General features: G+C 42.5%; 2 protein-coding genes across 2 annotated transcripts in view; one reads left to right on the forward strand and one right to left on the reverse strand.

Moving 5' to 3' along the window:
- POU6F2 (POU class 6 homeobox 2) overlaps window positions 1-18,991 on the forward strand; it is a 454,777-nt gene that overhangs the window by 339,156 nt on the left and 96,630 nt on the right. The window lies entirely within an intron of this gene.
- LOC118901130 (ADP-ribosylation factor-like protein 6-interacting protein 1) lies at window positions 4,552-5,193 on the reverse strand. Its single transcript, XM_036864186.1, has one exon. The coding sequence runs from the start codon at window positions 5,188-5,190 to the stop codon at window positions 4,552-4,554; it is 639 nt and encodes a 212-aa protein (XP_036720081.1). The 5' UTR covers window positions 5,191-5,193.

The raw sequence follows: 18,991 nt of genomic DNA on the forward strand, positions 1-18,991 counted from the left end.
GCTGTGGAAAGATTCCTGCAGCATTTGAACATGGCAAGTTACACCTTCTCAAGTAAACAGCACCACTCTGATCGCGACAGTGGGGCAGATCCCTGGCTTGTCTGCAGCAAGTTCAGCGGTGAGCCTGGAGCCACACACCCAGCTTGGGTCCCATCACTGTCTGTTGGATGTAGCTGATAAGCTTATCCTAAAATCTAGTTCAGAATGCTTCTGAAACAGTTTTGCCTGCATGTGCATAGATACAGGTTTTAGTGTCAATGTGAGCTGCCCAAAATGTGCTGGCTGGCATTTCGCTCTGAATAAGCAAGACATAGCCAGTATTTATGTTAACTTAATACAATATTCTTGTGCTTTCATGATCAAGTGTTATTTCTTGTAGTTTAGCCTCAATTCATTCCCTGTAGGCTTGAGGTAAATTTTCCACAGGCTTTTTTTTTTTGTAGTTTATTTTATTATTTTTTTTACACATACATGTATCTATTCTTTTTCAAATTCTTTTCCCATTTAGGCTTTTACAGAATATTGAGCAGAGTTCCCTGTGCTATACAGTAGGTCCTTGTTGGTTATCTCTTTTAAATATAGCAGTGCGTGCATGTCAGTCCCAAACTCTCAGTCTATCCCTCCTCCCCACCGTTTCCCCTGGTAACCGTAAGTTCATTCTCTAAGTCTGTGAGTCTGTTTCTGTTTTGTAAATAAGTTCATTTGTATCATGTTTTTAGATTCCGCATATAAGTGAAATCATACGATATTTGTCTTTCTCTGTCTGACTTACTTCACTTACTTCAATCACTTCATGATAATCTCCAGGTCCATCCATGTAGCTGCACATGGCATTATTTCATTCTTTTTAATGGCTGAGTAATATTCCATTGTATATATGTACCACATCTTCCTTACCCATTCATCTGTCAATGGATATTTATGTTGCTTCAATGTCTTGGCTATTGTAAACAGTGCTGCTCTGAATGTTGGGGTGCGTGTATCCTTTCGATCCATGTTTTTCTCCGGATATATACCCAGGAGTGGGATGGCTGGATCATACAGTAGCTCTATTTTTAGTTTTTTAAGGAACTTCCATACTGTTTTCCATAGTAGCTATACCAGTTTACATTCCCACCAACAGTGTAGGAGAGTTCTCTTTTCTCCACACCCTCTCCAGCTTTTATTGTTTATAGATTTTTTGATGATGACCATTCTGACTGGTGTGAGGTGACATCTCATTGTAGTTTTTAAAAGTCCACAGGCTTTTAAATTGACTCCCAAAGTATGGGCTTACAAGTGAATATTCTCCAGATTGTAAAGAAAGCACTTTTGCCATTATCTGCATTTATTAAGCACCTATGGGGTGCACTCTGGCCTTAAGGAAGGTTTGCAGAACAGCATAATACCATAGGGCAAGCATGATCTTTTTTCTTTCTTTTTTAGTATTTATTTATTTATTTTTGGCTGCCTCAGGTCTTAGTTGCAGTGTGCAGGCTCTTTGTTGTGGCGCAGGCTTCTCTCTAGTTGTGGTGTGAGGACTCAGTAGTTGTGGCATGCGGCCTCTGTAGCTGTGGCTCATGTGCTCAGTAGTTGCGGTGCATGGGCTCAGCTGCCCCACAGCATGTGGGATCCTAGTTCCCCGACCAGGGATCGACCATGTGTCCCCCACATTGCAGGGCGGACTCTTAACCACTGTACCGCCAGGGAAGTACCAAGCATGGTCTTTAGAAGCAAGACAGACCTGGGCTCAGATGCTGGTTCTGTGGGCAGTTAGGTGAGGTCAACCCATCCTTCTGAGCCTCAGTTTCCTCATTGGTTGGAGGGTCGATGTGAGGATTAAATGAGATGGTTTGTATGAGAGTATCTAATTCAGTTCCTAATAGCTGGCCCACAAAAAACATCAATATCCTGCCTGCCTCTTTGCCTTCCTTGACTATAGATATTATAATCCAAGGAGGACTGTGAGACAGAGACCCACTTGAAGTTGAACAAAAAGCAAATAGTCATGGGATTTATAATGCACATGTACACCACAAAATTATGCACGGTACGCTACGTGAAACCCCTTACAAGCTAGAATGCGGCTAATAATGACACGTGAGTTTTGTCGCGTCAGAGAGGTTTGGAGGATTTCCGAGGAGGGGGACTTAGCAGAGGGAGGGTAGAGCTCATGCCGTACAGGTCAGGGCTGCACAAAGGCCTAGGAGACGTGTGGAGATTAAAGGAGTCTCACTTCAACCCACAGAACCTCACTTTCTTCATCAGTATAAATAAGAACCAAAATCTCCTGTTTCCTTCTAAATTCCCGAAGTTGTGCTTCTTAGTGTGTGAGTAAACGGGAAGAATCTTGGTGTTGCTGGTTCTGCCCCTCACTAGCTGTGTGACCTTGGGCAAGTCACCTAATCTCTGGGACTCGGTGTGCCCCTTATTACATGGAAAGTTTATAGTAGATAATCTTTAAGTCCGTTCCAGCTTTACAGTCTATTTATGAAATAACACAAATAAGGTGGTTTGAATTATGCGGGAAGAAAGAACTATGTAGGTAAAACACCGTTACCCACGACACATATGCAGGACTCAAGAGATACTCCTGATGCTATTTGACTAATATTTGCAGTGTGTTTTGAAATTTACAAAGTGCATTTTTATATACATTATTTCATGCATTTGGCCTCATGGGTTCACAGTTCTAATAATCATTAGCATTTTTCAACGGTATCTTATACTCTCTAAGGACTTCAGCCTCTCATTTTCTCCTCCTAACAGCCCAGAAGAGGCAAAAATCATCTTCATTCAGATTCAAGGAAATAAGAGTGTTAGAAAGTTGAAACAGCTTCCTCAGCGTCGTTGTTAGACCTCAGAGCACCTCCGTTTATATTTTACCCTCTCTGCAATGTTCATTTGGGTTGTTGGTGAAATTTTTTTTTTCCATATTTGGCTTCCAGCATTTTCTAAGGCAACATTTCTCAAAATGTCTTCCACAAAATGCTAGTGCAAAGAGATTTTATTGAAAATGGATTCCATAGTTGGTAAATAGGTAGATGGTTGGATGGATGGATGGATGGATGGATAGTGATAGATAGATAGATGATAGATAGATGATAGATAGATAGATAGATAGATAGATAGATAGATAGATAGCTGTTGCACAGTGTATGCTGCTCCTGGGTATATCTTTTTTTTTTGGGGGGGGGGATTCCAGCTTTTTCATTTTTCCCCTTTTACACAAAACAAAGTAGAAGAAATAATACAGGATTAAAACTGCAAAAGTAGTTAATTGGTAGAACACACATACACACAAAAATCCAGATAGGAAGACAAGCTTATTTACGATGAGGCAACACATGTAAATTACGGTAGTTTGTATACAAAACCTTAAAAAAGAAAAGTCAAACATATGCTACATGAGTGCCACTGTTTACAGCAATATTGAAGGGGAGAAAACAACACTTATTTAGGATCAGATATACCACAAGGTCCAGGTTTTACAGCATCAGAGCAATAAATTCACAAAAGTATATTACAGCTAGTTAATCAGTTTAAGAACTGTTCCCAAATATGTCACATTTCCAGCCCTCAGAGGTTCATTCCTACAGATTTCAACTACTCCATCTATTGGGACCAAAAGCAGCCAGTGTTACCATAAAATGAGAATCTTAAGGCTTACCTTTAAAGGCTTAGTCTGGTCTTGAAAAAACTAGTATGATTTTCTACTGAAATGAATCTTGACTAAACACAGGATGAGTTTTGTTCTTTATTGGCTGGTCTTGGAGTGAAGGTCATAGACATGACTCTTAACCTATTCTGTACTTTAGTTTCAGTTAGCTGAAAATCTGAAATTAAAAGTATGCTAAAAATCCTAAATACCATCTTGTGTAAGCCTGCTACTAAAAAGCCTTTAAGGATATACTAACTTCAAGTTTAAGTGCAAGGGAACAAGAGTTCTAAGCCTGTCCGATTCCCCATTTGGGAGGAAGGATCAATGTTTCCAACAAGTTGCTAAATTCTGCACAAGGGAGGAGCCAACACATACTAGGCCATGAAATCAGTTTCATTTTATTCCACGAGGATTCTTCTCCCACAGTATCGAAACAGAATGAGGAATGAATCTTAACTGGTCTCTTCATCAGAAGTGGTAAACTTGGTTTCTGTATTCACGAAGCCAGACAGTTGTTTAAGCAGAGTGTGGAAGCAGACAGTGGAACCAGCTTCCTGTAGTCACAGACCACGATCTTGTATCCAGCTAAAGCGAAGATCAACTTGCACAGTTCTCCCAAGCCACTGTTAGCTGTACTAAAGGATGAAGTTCACCACTATATTATTTTAAAAGGAAGAGTTCAGTTAACCGTGGGTGAGAAAAACCAAGGCAAGTGGTAATGATGAATGAGTTGTCCATGTTAAGGCCAGCTGATGACAACACACCCATGAAGACACTGGGCATAAAGCCTTACTTGGCAAGTCGGAATTTCTACTAAGGGCAGAATGAGGGACAGCAAAGAGCTACATCTGTAACGTTTTAGTATCCAGACGGCATAACAGACACTGTCCCCAAGGACAACATATACGCCATTAATCACACTGAATAAAGCAGATGCATGATTCATTTTTCTTTTCTTTTTGTTTGAGAAGCTTGTTTCTCTCTCTTTTGGCCATTCCCATGTACTTCGAAATGATTCCGTGTTGGTTTAGTCCAGGAAGCAAGAGTAAGAAAGTCACTATCAGGTAGGAGAGACAGATGTTGTGGACTTGCTGTCCCACCCAAGCAACCACAGCAAGAGAAATGATCATGGTCATTAAGTACGTTTTAGGCTTTTCTTCCTTTAGCGTAAAGAGGCGTTTCCACCAGCCCACAGCTCTGCGTCGAGTTTTTACTAGATTGCTGCAAATTTCATGGAACCACTGCTGTTGCTCAGTGGTCCATTTATTGGAGCCAAAAATTCTAGGTGCTAGAATGGGAACAAGGTAGTCAGCCAAGCACAGAAACATAACAAAACAGGAAACACCTGACAGAACAGATGGATCTAGATAGTAGATAGTCAGAAACACCAAAGAAACCACACCCATGATGGCAGGTGGAAACCAGGCTCTTTCCCATCGGAGGACTTTATCTGCCATTAGCATCACTTCTCCCCATCCTTGAAGCTGCTCTTCCAGACTTGCAGTCTCTGCGGCCAGCAGGTTGGTGCTGCGATTATCTCCTTCTGCCATCGTTCCCGAGGTGCCCTCTCAGCGAGCCCAAGACGCCCCCAAAACTGGCCTTCCTCAGAACCACTCACGACAACCCTAGCCTCCTGGGTATATCTTGATGAATATTAGAATACTAAAAGCTAAAAGCCATCCTGTAGTAAAGATGTCTAGTTAACATTATTTAACCAAGAAATTCCCAAACTTATGTAACTACTGAACCTTTTTTTTTTCATATAACACTGATTAATATCCCATGGGAAATTCCTTCAGCAAGCTCTGACCTAAGGCTTCCTTCTCTATTGTACAATCCGCACAACTAAAATAACCTTGCATTTCCTTACCTAGAACATCATGGAAAAATCCACAAATCTAATCCAATGGATTGGACAGTGGAGAAAAGAAAGTATAGAAAGATTGGGGAAAGAAGAGAAGGAAAGACTCAAAACCAAAGTAAGAGCAGGGAAAGCCGAAACCAAGGATGGTCCTTACAGTTGGCAGCAAGCAAAATCATTGAGTCAAAAAAACGAAGGAGGGTCTGGCTTGGGTGCCCCTCATGGCGGCTGAGGTCTTGGAGACCTTCTCCTTCAGATGGTCCTTCCTCCCCTCTCCTCTTCTTCACTGCCCATCACTCCTCCTGTTCACACACCACTGCACCTGGAATCACGCCTCCCCATGCCAGGACCTGGAGAAGTGAGAGCAGGGTACCACTGGACCATATAGCCCCTGGCAAACCCATGGAATCATAGGCCAGGGGGAAGGCACACCCTCCCCTCCCCTCATCTCCACCCTTCCTGCTTGTGACTGAGGAACTTCCAGGAGTCAGGAGAGCCCCCAATACCCTGACAATCTCGATCTCCACCCCTGTGTTTTAAGAGGGGTTGGATTCCAAACAACAGGTCAAGTCAGTCTAAAATCTGTAGCCAGGACTAAGTCCTCTAGGGTACCAGGCTGTCAAAACCCCTTGTCTGTGGGGCATTCTCATAGTTATAAAGCTCTTATCCTGGCTCTTTTTCTGTTTCCTATTTAAAAAAAAAAAAAAAAAAAAAAAAGACCCTCCAAGGCACTGGTGTTTTCCTTCTCTTTCATCCCCCACTGTTGAGAAGTAAATTGGGTATTCTGGCTTCAGACGCCAGTGCTGGGGCCCTAAGAGTGCAGAGATAAGATAGAGAAAGGCGCCATATTGAGAAGACCAGTTCCAGAGTCTCTTTTTTCATGCATAAGAGGAGCCCATGTGGCCAAAGTTCAGATGCCCCTGAGAGTGGCCATCCACGGGGAAGGGCAGTCCCGTGCCGTCAGCCACACAGTGGGGATGCCTGCAAGGCCACAGATGAACGCAGTGGTGCATTTGTATGCTGACAGCTCTCTTCTGGGAACTAGTGTCTGAAGGCCCAGTTGGGCTCCAATCAATGCAACCTTTCCAACCCGATACATTTTGTCTGAACTGTCATTTGACAGGGATCCGCCTGGTGCCACCACTTAGTTTTCTACACCAGAAAATATTTAACTGACATAAAAAGGAAGTAAAGTTAGGGATCTCCTTCTTTTTCTCAGCTGGACTCCATACCCTCCCAGAGGCTGGCTGCTCTTTGTTGAACTCTTTGTCCTTTGCACTGGGAGGTTATGAATGTGGCATTTAAAGAGAGCAAAGCAATGCTGAAGGCTTCAGAGAGGATAAGATTTCAGAGAAATCCTCTCACTTCCCCCAAGGAAAGGTCTCCTGAGCCTGGCTGGCTTGGAAATGTCTGTATTTTCAATCAGAGGGAAAATAATCTTGTGCTCTTGTCTGAGGTTCTAAAAAGTAACATTCCTTGGAGTAGTTATCACCTGCAGTATTCTGCACCCCATGGAAGGAATTTGAACAATTTAGGGCAAAAACCAAATGGTCCTTGGAACCAGCCTGGACAAGGCAGAAAGTTATTAAAGGCAGAAAGCAAAGATGGGGTATTTTCCGAGCTCCCTGCATGTAACTACCACAGTGGATTCATTTTAAGCATCTTCAAGGTACAACCTGCACACCATTTTCATTGCTAGTGACTCTCCTTAAGTGATGAAGTGGGGGTCTTCATACCAGAAAGACCCTGTATAACCAAATATTTTCTAGGCCCCAGGGGCCCATCATCTCACTGCCTTGCTTGACTCCCTCCCTCTTTCGGACTCACCCAAGCCACGCCATCTACAAATAGCTGGGGCCATGCCCACACCACCCACTGTATTTTGTTCCATCCTTTACTTTCTTTCCCAAAAGACAATTTCCAAACTCAATGCCAGTGGCTCTCTGCATTGGATGCACGTTGGGATTACCTGAGGAGTTTTTTAAGAATACCGATACCTGGGTCCCACCCAGAGATTCTGATTGAACCTGAGCGGGGCGAAGCGTGGGTAAGAGCGTTTTTTTTTAAGTTCCCCAGGAGATTCCAGTCTGGGGCCAGGGTTCAGGACAACTGCCTGTGGTCTTATATCAATAAATAGGCTCCCAATTGTTCATTTCTAAAAGAGCAAATTCCTACCTCTTGTTTATACAAAATGCTTTTTACCAGATCTATTGGCTGCATGAGTTGGCGCTAACTTTGCTTCTGTGATACAATAAAACTAGGTCTTCATTTCTCAAAAGAATGAACCCGTGTTACTTCTGCCCTGCCCCTCCCCAGATTCACAGCCCATCATGGAATGAAAACAACCATATCTGTATGTGTATATATATATATAGTTATCCACTAGAGCCTCTTCCCAATTCTGAAGTTGGGTTATTAGCCAGTATTTGCAGAAGAATCTCAAACCTGGTGATTCACATCTGATACTCAAATTGTAACAGGGGAAATGCAGAATCCTTTCAGAATGTTTAACATTCTCTCCTAACAAGAACAACTGCTGCTGATTGAGAGCTTGTTAGATGTTCCAACTGCTGTTAAAATGTTGACTCATCTAATCTATACTAGGACTTTTCAAGCTTTCATTACATATGAATCCCCCTGGGACCTTGACAAATGTAGACTCTGACTCGGTAGCTCTGGGGCAAAGAGCCCACCCCAGAGTCTGCATTTCCAACCAGCTCCCAGGTGATGCTGATGCCATATCTTGGTCCCTCGCCCACATCTTGAGTAGCAAAGCTCTACTCCGTGAACTTTTGAGGCCCCACTAGCACCATTTCACAGATGAGGAAGTTAAGGGGAAGGACCTATGAGAGGCGAGATTCAAACCGAGGTCTACCTGACCTAAAACCTTGTCCACTGTGCGAATCTGCCTCTTTGTAGTCTTTTTCTCACTGTGGCATGTCCATCTTTCAAAAGAGATCTCACTTAAATCACATAATGATTTCTCTCCTTGCAGATGAAGATGGAGGTAGATGCCCTGGTGGCAGAAAGACTCTTACTTTCTTGTCTTGGTCTTTCTTCCTGATCTCAGTCTTGATCTTACATGGCTCAAGAACCAGTAACTCTGAGGTTGGGGGTGAGGACTCAGCCACATCTTCTCTTTATTTAGTAAATACACTAGATTTGTTGAAAGCATTTCCACCAAATTGAAACTCAAGTACGAAGAGATGAAAGTTGTCTGTGGCCACTAACTACCTTAGAGCTGAGATAGCCGACAGGATCTCTGTGAGAAGTCAGAAGGTCTTATTCCAGTTTTTAGACCTTAGATCGCCTTGCTACATAACCAGATACAAAGATCACAGCTACCTACTTTCCTGCCACCGTCTTTCACGCAGCCATGAAAGTGCCCTTGAGACTGTCTGCCTCAGAAGAGGGGGAGGGAGTCTCCTCTTCCATCATCATTTCAATACACTTTTTCAAGCGCAAAAGCCAAGCTACATGCAAAACAGGTGGCAAAAATCATTCAGACACAGAGTCAGAATGTAGTTGCTGGTGAAAAATCCTATAGTGCAGCTCGTAAAACTTCTCGACGCTCTTAATCGGGGGTGTGGGAATGTGTACAAAATGACGTTCAAATTCAGCATCTTCACTCCAGCCACGTTTGTTTTCTGAGATGGCCATTCCTGTTAGAATGGAGAATTTGCTTTATGATAATTGGGAGCTGTGCCCTCATGGTGAGGCAGTGTTTTCTTCGTAAATGCGAGATAAGTCTTCAAAAACATCCACCCTTCTGAAGTTCTTGCCTGTCGTTTTGTATTTCCTGTAAGTGTCATCTTGTATCTCCAGTAACTGAGGCACATCCTTGACACCAGCCCAATGTCTGCCTGATCGAACAGGCAGGTCCTGCTCATTAACATCTTCATCTTCAAGGAACAGAGACCTACCTAAACTTGTACAAATATCAGCCACTAGCCTTAGGACGCATATATGAATGCATGGGTTGACCTAAAAGAAAACAAATGGGGAAAATACACCCTTAAACCCTGCCAATGTGCATCCAACACATGGCTGGCTGTGGGCTTGCATTAGACTCTATGTGTGTATGTAGACTTTAAATCTTGTTTTTGTTTTGTTTTTCTTTTTGGCCGCACTGCGTGGCATGCCAGGTCTGAGTTCCCCAACCAGGGATTGAACGCACGCCCCCTGCGGTGGAAGTGAGGAGTCTTAACCACTAGACCGCCAGGGAAGTCCCCGTAGACTTTAAATCTTCAGAGTTATATGTATGCGTGTTCCATATTTGTGTGTAGACATCTCTGTGTTTCTTTGGTACATACATATGCACATATATATTTAAAATCTTTTTCAGAAACACCAACTCAGGGATTCAGCCAAGGGTCCACCTACAGTGTTACCCATGTAGTCTGGGCAAATCAGTGGCGTGTGAGCACAGAGGGAGAAATGACATTGTCTGGGGCTTTCCTTTCTTTCCTTTTCTGCCTGGGACGTTTTGAGAGAATGACTAAGCAGTGCTGGAGATTATGAATTTGCTTAAGTGTGAATGGGTGATGGCTGGACGCCGCACGGCCCTCCCCAAAGGTGATTGACTGGGACGGCAGGTCTTCACACTTGATGCCTGGATTTGACTCGGAAAGTCTGCCAAGTCTTTTACTCGGAAATTTATCTTAATTAGATCTGAAAGACCTGCCACAGCAGAATAGTCACACCGATTAAAATGAAAAACAGGAGAAATTACTGATCAAATTAATCATAATGTCGGGTTACAGCTGTAGGTCTGATGTAATTTGCCACTCCAGTGAGTTACATCGGCCCGGCCCAGGAAAGGGAGCCGGCTTTATGCTGATCCGTAACACCCGCCCGTTCCAGGCTGCCCGGCAGGAGGCTGGTTCCATTCGTTTTCCTGGCTTGCTCTGACCTCCCTGCTGCAACTAGAAACAAATCAGGCACCAAACAAATGGGGGTGGTGGGGGGGTAAACGAGAACTAGTCTTTTACCCCAGCGATCCCGCTATTTCAAAATGATGAGCTTCTAAAACTGAGCCCGCAGGCTTGGGGCTTTGTGCTTGCTGGGATTTTGGCTTTTGGTTTTTCCACTTAACCTCCTTTTAGTTTTACTTGTGGTGACCTGACATGGATTAGATGCAGAACGGGAATCAAAAGGTCAGAGGACGAAACCTTTGGCTCTAAGCCAGGAGAAAAAAACCTTTAGAAAAATCTCCTTGCCAACCTGCCTCTACGACTCGGGCGTGGATTGAAATAATCTAAAGTGTCACAACAGAGGAGGAAGAAACCCAGCCTGCCTATAAGAGCTCATTGTTCCCAGGAGGGTATGGTCCTGGTATTCTAATTTTAAAATAAACACCACTTTACCCCATGCCCTGTGTTCTGGGTGGGGATGGAATATACAACTTTTTTTTAAGAAAGCGTATCAGAGAGTCCAGATTCTTTCCAATGTCTAGCCCTGACACTGAGCTGTGACTCACGCAGTGCTTACAAAACCCATCTCCCTATCAGCAATACAAAGAAGGGGCCCTAAAGCACACCCCAGTCTAGACATTCCATGGAAATGATCGAAGGTTAGATTTTAGGAGCAATGTGGGACCTCTCTCCAACCAGTTCTGCTTGATCAAGGAACTAGATCAGCCTCCCTGGGGGAAATCATCTTAAAACAGAGGTGACTGGGAAGGAACAGGGGTAGGAGGCCTTCTCCCCAGTCAATAGTTAGCAGTAAGACCTTCCTCTTTGACCCTATGATGGGTTGTCCAAATCCCATTTATTCATCCCTGGGCTAGGTGCTTATACCCTTTTATCTCCAGTCTGAAAAGGCCCCCAATCCTTTCTCCATTCCACCAGGAATGAATCTGGTGCATTTTGTAAATGAGGGAGATAGGCAGTCATAGAAGACAAGGTGGCCTTGACACTCAAGAGGCTGCACCTTCTGGACCTTTCTGTGGTTCCTAATGAAGATTCAGGTGGGACCACATGCCCAGATTGGGGAAGGATATAATAACCATATTTTGAATGATTATTATATTGGTTTAGTAGTTTGTAACCAGAATTTTGTAAAAAAAAAAAAGGGGGGGGGCTTCTGTTTAAATTATATACATATAGACATACATAGAGTTACATACAGACATAGATAAATAGATATAGAGAGAAGAGAGAGATTTATTCACATATATATTTTTGTATGTATGTGTTGACTTGGGTTGTTAAAAGTATTTCTTACTATGGGGCAAGGTCAGAAGAATTTGAAAAACACTTCTTTGAAAGACTTAGCTCTGCAGGGGGACAGAGGTGGGAATTCTTAGATGTATAATAGCTCGGGAAGCAGATTTATCAGCATCCCAACATACTGGGATGAGCTCCTGAATGCTAAACGTCCTCCCCAACGGTCTAAAAAGACCAAAACACTAATGCCAACCCCGGCTGCACCACACACACACACACATTGCAGGGGAATTCAAGATTCAGCATTATACCACTACCCAGGCGGCTGAAAACGCACATCAAATGAAGAGTTTAACAAATCGATTAAACTGAGGAACAAAATAATGTATTAAAAGCTGACTAAGTTATCCCATCCAAAATGGAGAGAGAATTCTAAAGAGAAAGGGAAAGAGGGAGGGAGAGAATGGTTGGAAGGAAGCACGGGGCGCCGCACTGATGAACTGACTGATTGCGGTTCCTGGAGGATTTACCCTGGGAAAAAGCCTTGTCCCCGGGAGCGGCAGGCCAGGAGCCGGGTCCCCGGGGCCCTGGTCAGAGGAATCGTGGGCTGTAGAGCTCCACGTCCGAGGGGCCTGGAACTTTCCTCCATTCTCTCAGCTGGTCTGGCCCCCCCTTTTCCCTGATCTGGTCTTCATGATTCTGGTTTCTCCCTGATCCAGTCCACTTTGCAAAGCACCAGCAAGCGAACCTTCCTAACAGAACCCTCTGCTCTCCGCACCCTCGTGCTCAAGGCCCTCTTTTGGTCTTCTCAGCCTGGGTGCTCTGTCTACTCTTCAGCCATCTCCCTCCTCCCTCCACTGCCCTCAGCCTCTTCCAGCGCCTGGTGCGCCCGTGCAGCCACCTGCCTGGCTCTGCGGGAGCTGGGCCCATTGCCAGGAGCGCCCGCTCTTCTCACCGGGTCCCTCCTGGTTCCCATCACCTCCTACCCCTTCCCCGAAGCGCCCATGCTTACCCAGCGCTCAATACTTGCTCTGTTCTCTGAACTCACATGATGGGCACTTAGCCTGTGCAATTTCAGTCGTTTGGGTTTTTTGGGGGTTTTTTCTTTTTTTTTTTAATGGACAAATTTGTTATCTTGCTTGAATTATAAGCCCCTTAAGAACAGACACTAAGTCTCACACCTTCGTACATCCCAGGACTGTCAATAATTGTGGTAAGCGATGATTTCTCGTTTAACAGTTATCCATTTCACAAATCTGTAAGTGCCTGTGACCTGGCTATCTTAAATTTATTTGCAGAATGACTCGATGAAGATAACAATTCCTAATGAAAGAAATGTTACCTATTTATTTTTATATTTAGGACAATGCCTGGCACATAGAGTAAGGGCCATAAATAAATAGATTTTATTATGACTGATTCCTTTGCAATTGTTTGCACCCTATTTTTCTTTGCACTGTCTTCTCAGTGGGCTTTGGGAAATGCAGGCTTCATTTAGACTGCTTGAAATCGGCTTCTTTCATTTGGGAGGAACAAAGCAAGGACCATTTTCTAATTAATCTTTTGTTTCCTTTGCCCCATCATGTCAACAATGCATGATGGTTCTTGATATTCAGAATATAATAGACAGAGGAGAAGGCCTGGGAGCGGCAGGCCAGGAGCCGGGTCCATGGGGCCCTGGTCAGAGGAATCATGGGCTGTAGAGCTCCACGTCCTTCTTAATATTTTATAGATCCGACTGATCTGTGAGTTAAATCATATTTTTCAAAGCATAGAAGTATTACAAAGCAGATAGACCAAGGACAAAGAAAGTGGATCTCTCACTGTGGGTGCACCTCAGGCCCCCAACGCTGGATACCGGAGACTGTCACGTGACGCCCTCTGGCTGCCCCCAGCCCCACTAGTAGAGTGGACAAATACCTACAGAATCTCCCAGTAGAAAAATGATGACCTGATTTACAAAATAAAAACACTGTTGAGCATTCAACACACTCAAGGCGCAGTGCTAGGTGTTTTGTATGTGTTTTCCTACTTTGCCTGGCAATCACTTACAGGCATAAGGAAACCAAGACTCAGAGAAGCTGGGAACTTGTCAGAGATGGAGCTGGGATTTGAGTCTGTCTGGCTCCAACCTGGGAGACCACACATGCCATTTTAACCAGGAGAATTTCTGCGTCAATCTGTCTGTCCAGTGCAGTTACTAATAGCAACCATTCCATTCTCAGAATGGTCCTATTTGGGACAGTAAGTTATTTGGGCAACTTATCCCAAGTCATGCTCACTAGGCCACCTCCAGCGTTTACCCAAGCTGCCTCCCGCCTGATTTTACTCCACTACACACCACAAAAGCTAAGACACTTGGATGTCTTCTTAATTTACTGAGAATATGGAACTAGTAGTTCTTATAAGTATGTCTTCTTGCTACCTGACAACTTAACTAATAAGTTTTCAAAATGTGATCCTACATGAGACAAGAAAATCCTTGGATGAAGGGCCATAGGAGACACCTTGTTCCTCCAAATGATTTGGAAAAACCTAATGGGATTGTTCTTGGATCCTGGCTGAGGTGCCCAGCGCCATGCTTGCAGAACTATAATTTAGAACAGAGAGGCTCCCCAACCCCCAAAAAGATGATGCTCAAGAAGGATAAACACATATATTGTAAGGAGAGGAAAAGAAATCATGCACACATATGAAAGCAGAACTAATGATTTTTTTTTTTAAATCTCAAGGTGAACAAGAGCCAAAAATGCAATGTTATTAAACGGTTTGCAGGTGACATGGAGAAGGAGGGGTACAGGTTTCATAAACAAAGGTGAGGGGGTGAGGGGTCCAGAGCGCTGATTGCTCCAGCCTTTCTCCTTCTGGGTGGCTCCTGAGGGTGCTTCAGAGCAGTCCTGATTCCCAGATTGGCCACACATCAAAACCCCATGGGGAGATTCCTTCAACAAATAAATAGTAAGAAAAAGAGAGAGAGGGAGGAAGGTCCGGAGGATTGAACCTGTAGATCAAAAGACACAGAAACCAATTTCATTATGTGGACTTTGTTTAGATTACAATTCAAGCAAATTGTTAAAAGCAAAAAGAATGACATTTATGAGACAATTGGAAATGTGACCACTGACTGGAAATGTAATGATGTTAAGGAATTATTTTTAATATTTAATATTTTTAGGTGTGATGGTGGTGTGTAGTCTTATTTTTTTTTTAATTTTATTTATTTATTTATTTATTTATGGCTGTGTTGGGTCTTCGTTTCTGTGCGAGGGCTCTCTCCATTTGCGGCAAGCGGGGGCCACTCTTCATCGCTGTGCACGGGCCTCTCACTATCGCGGCCTCTCTTGTTGCGGAGCACAGGCTCCAGATGCGCAGGCTCAGTAATTGTGGCTCACGGGCCTAGCTGCTCCGCAGCATGTGGGATCTTCCCAGACCAGGGCTCGAACCCGTGTCCCCTGCATTGGCAGGCAGATTCTCAACCACTGCGCCACCAGGGAAGCCCCTGTAGTCTTATTTTTAAGAATGTCTTTTGAAGATACATACTGAAATACTTACAAATGAAATAATAGGATGTCTGCAATTTCTTCTAAAAGGATATGGGAGCAAAAATAATATATGGGTGGGGTTGTTGGGTGGGTATAGATGAAAGAAGACTGACCATGAGTTGGTCATTATTCAAGCTGGGTGATGTGTCCATGGGAGTTAATTATACTATTATGTCTTCTTTTATATTGTTTAAATTTTTCCATGAGAAAAAATTAAAGAAAAAAGTTTTAATCACCCAGGGATTCTTTAATAATGGAGATTACCCTCACCCAACCTAAGAACTACAAAATCAGAATCTTTGGGGGTAGAGCCAGTGACTTTGATGATCAGCCAAGTTTGAGAACGCCTGCTCTATAGAATCATGAACAATGTATTAGATCAAGATAGATTAGTTAAGGCTCAGGGGCAGTACACAGAAAAGAGGTTGATGGGTTAAGACACAATAGCTTAAGAAACAGATTTTTCAACTGAAAGATTAAGTAACTGAAGATAGTTGTTAATATCTGAGGGGTTATAAAGACTAGAAAATGTACTAGAAAACCAAAAATAGAAAAGGTCTTTCCAATTCTCAAAAAGAAAAAAATGGGAGGACTTCCTCTTCAATTGGGGTAGATTAAATACACTGAGTACATTTATCTCTATATGCTCCTGAAACCCCACTACAATGATACCAAGGGAAAAATGTTTTTAGTCGTATAAATCTATAAGGGCAAAGAGAAGTGGAGAAAAGACAACAGTGGACAAGCTTTTGGAAAAGCAGGAGGAGGAGTTAACTAAGCAGAGAAAGCTAAATACCAAGGGCCTGCGAGAGACACGATGAGAAAGAAGCAAGGCAGCTCTGGAGCCCTCAAAAGTCTTGGGGGTTGGAGACACCAGCGTTGTGAAAGATGAGGGCGGAAGAGCATGTTGGGGAACACAGAGGGATTGCTTAATGACTGTGTGATGAACACTGAGGTCCTCAGCTCCCTCCCCAATTCAAGGAGACAGGCAGCTATCTCTCCAGCAGTTTACTGCGTGAGAAACTGAATGAGCCAGTCTAGATGTGGAGACATAGACATGGCTGTATGCTGGGGTGGAGTCCTTACTGATGAGCAGGGCATCAAGGGAAAGTTACATCCTGAATAATGAGACTTGGCCTCGTTGGGCCACTCAGATCTATACACAGGTGTTCAAATGGGCAGGCATCTCACCATCTCCCTACGTCACTCCCTCCCACCCCCGGTAATTGGTGGATTCTTCTTGGGAGAAACTACATAGCTAATCAGAGAGCAAAGACTCAGTTATCAATATCTCCAAAAACATAGCCAGGTCCCTGCCTTATTCTTATATATGAAAAGACAACAAAGAATGACTCAATATTTCAGAAATGCCTTTGTCTGAACTCAGAAACCAAACCAAACAGACTGGGGGGAAAAGGAATTCATGGAAAATAGAGACAACACAGGAAGGAGAAAAACTATATAAAAACTTCAAAATTAGTATCCTAGAGAATATTCATAGAGAAGACGGTGCATCTACAAAACAGAATAGGTGCTACACACGAGGAACAATGAGAAAACAATTCAAAGAATATTTAGGTAATAGTTAAAATAATTATAGCAGAAATTTTAAAGTTCGATAGAAGGTTTCAAAAATAAAGAAAATCTCTGAGAATGAAGAACAGAAGGACAAAGAAGTGGGAAAAAAAAGAACAAGTAAGTAAAACAGGGAGGGAATAGCAGGGGGAGAATAGGAGGTCCAACTTCTAACCAACAGAACAGAAAAAAAAAAAAATAGAGATGAAATACCAAAAAAAAAAAAAAAATTCAAGAAAATTTCTCGGATTTGAAGGATGTCACCTCTTTGAAAGTCCCACTGAATGCATAACCTAATAAATGGAAAAGGACCTTTTCAAGCACATCATTATAAACATTCTCCAGAGAGAAAAAAGTTATAGATTAAATACAAGGAATCAGGAATGAGAAGAGCATTGCATTTCAGTACGTGAGCTTGATGGTCCTGTCCAACTCTGAGATTCTGTGGTCAACACTGAGAAAAGGATGAAAGGAAATGTACTTCTGTATAAAAACTAGGTATGAGAGGAAGATGCTTTCATCACCAGCTGAGTTAAACCTTGGAATAAATGATGGAGGAAAGTTAAAATATCTTCTTGGCAGTGCTTTATTTTTTTAATAGATTTTAACCAATAGTGGTTTATTCTTTATTTGAATTTTCTATTTAAAACAGCCTTCTCTGCCCCTGTATTTTATTTTATTTTTTTGGCCGTGCTGTGCCGCATGCAGGATCTTAGTTCCCCAACCAGGGATCGAACCTGTGCCCCTTGCACTGGAAACGCGGAGTCTTAACCACTGGACTGCCAGGGAAGTCCCTGGCAGTGCTTTAAACACAGACTAAAGTCTAACTGCGTTAGGCTTGGTTTAATGCATCTGTGCATCTTGTTCACCTCTGTGTCCTTCATGCCTAATACAGAACCTAGAACATGGTCCATATTTAATGTGCCTGTTTGAACGCCATGAAGTTCTCAGATTGGTTTACTGCTGGAGATGACTCCCATAAGGAAATGGATGGTTTTTTCCTGGGTTTAGTATGAGAGGAGAGAGAGAGGGAATCTAATACGGAATAAGTGTCCGGCAATGTGTCAGGCAGTGTAGAAAGGATTTTCCCCATCTATGCTGTTTGGTTTTAGAAAGGGAGGTACCACTTCTAAGTCTCCTTGATGTTTGGCCTTCTCATCAGCCCCAAGTATTAGGCATGGCGTGTAGAGAGAAACAGCATCTAACCCAACGAGATACTCGTGTATTTTTAAACATTCTGTGGAGAAAAATCTTTGATTATAAAAGTTTGCACTTTGTTGTTTTCCCTACTAGAACTTCAGAAAGCTTTTGTATTAAAATATTTTTATGTAAAACATGCTCTCTCAGCCCTAATTTATGGAAATGGGAAAATGGGCGTATTGCAGGCTTTAACTTCTTAAATTATCTCATTTCCTAGAGAGAAATAGGAAAAAAAACTACAGGAATGAAGTCTTGCTTTATCTTTCCATATACCCAGTACTTTCTATAACAGCTGGTCAGAGTGCTGTCAAATGCACTGATGAGAGGTTTCCCAAAGTTAATTTTTCTCATAATACAATAACTAAATTTGCTTTAACACTTGAAAAGGCCCATCCATACTAAAAAGAATCAGTTGCTTAATCCTAAAATTAAAGGTTATTGCATGCAAGAGAAAATAATTACACGCTCAAAGTATGGAAAAAAGAAAACTTTTTTTAATATGTAGGTATTTGTATAATTAAAGACTAATCAAGCATGAAAGGCTGCTGACTAAACCAGAAAATGAGATTGTTGGCAAGCAATATTGTAACGTAAATGCCATTTTTGTTTAACTACTAAGAAGCTGGAGAAATGATATCCTGAATAGATTAAAAGCAAACAACATTGATAATAAATATTTATCAGATTCCAAATGCAACACAGAGGATTTCTACATTTTACGTGCAAGGTTTGTTCACAGTGGAGTATTGAGGTATTTTTCAAGGGGTTAGTTAACATCCTTATTTAGAGTTGCTTTTTTAGATAGTATCTTCCTACTTTTAAAGTACATGTGAAATATTAACCAAGGGGAAGTGTCTCTTTTGAGATATACCGCCCCTATTAATTAGGATTTTGTTAATTAATATTAGTTACCTAGTATTAGGTAAAGACTTTCTAATGAATACAGACATACCTTGGAGATATTGTGGGCTTGGCTCTAGACCACCACAGAAAGCAAATATCTCGA

This window comes from Balaenoptera musculus, chromosome 9, assembly GCF_009873245.2.
Source record: "Balaenoptera musculus isolate JJ_BM4_2016_0621 chromosome 9, mBalMus1.pri.v3, whole genome shotgun sequence".
NCBI classification, from domain to species: Eukaryota; Metazoa; Chordata; class Mammalia; order Artiodactyla; family Balaenopteridae; genus Balaenoptera; species Balaenoptera musculus.

Bases quoted from the DNA above. Each gene is read 5' to 3' on its own strand.
- LOC118901130 (XM_036864186.1), bottom strand. From the start codon at position 5,190: ATGGCAGAAGGAGATAATCGCAGCACCAACCTGCTGGCCGCAGAGACT.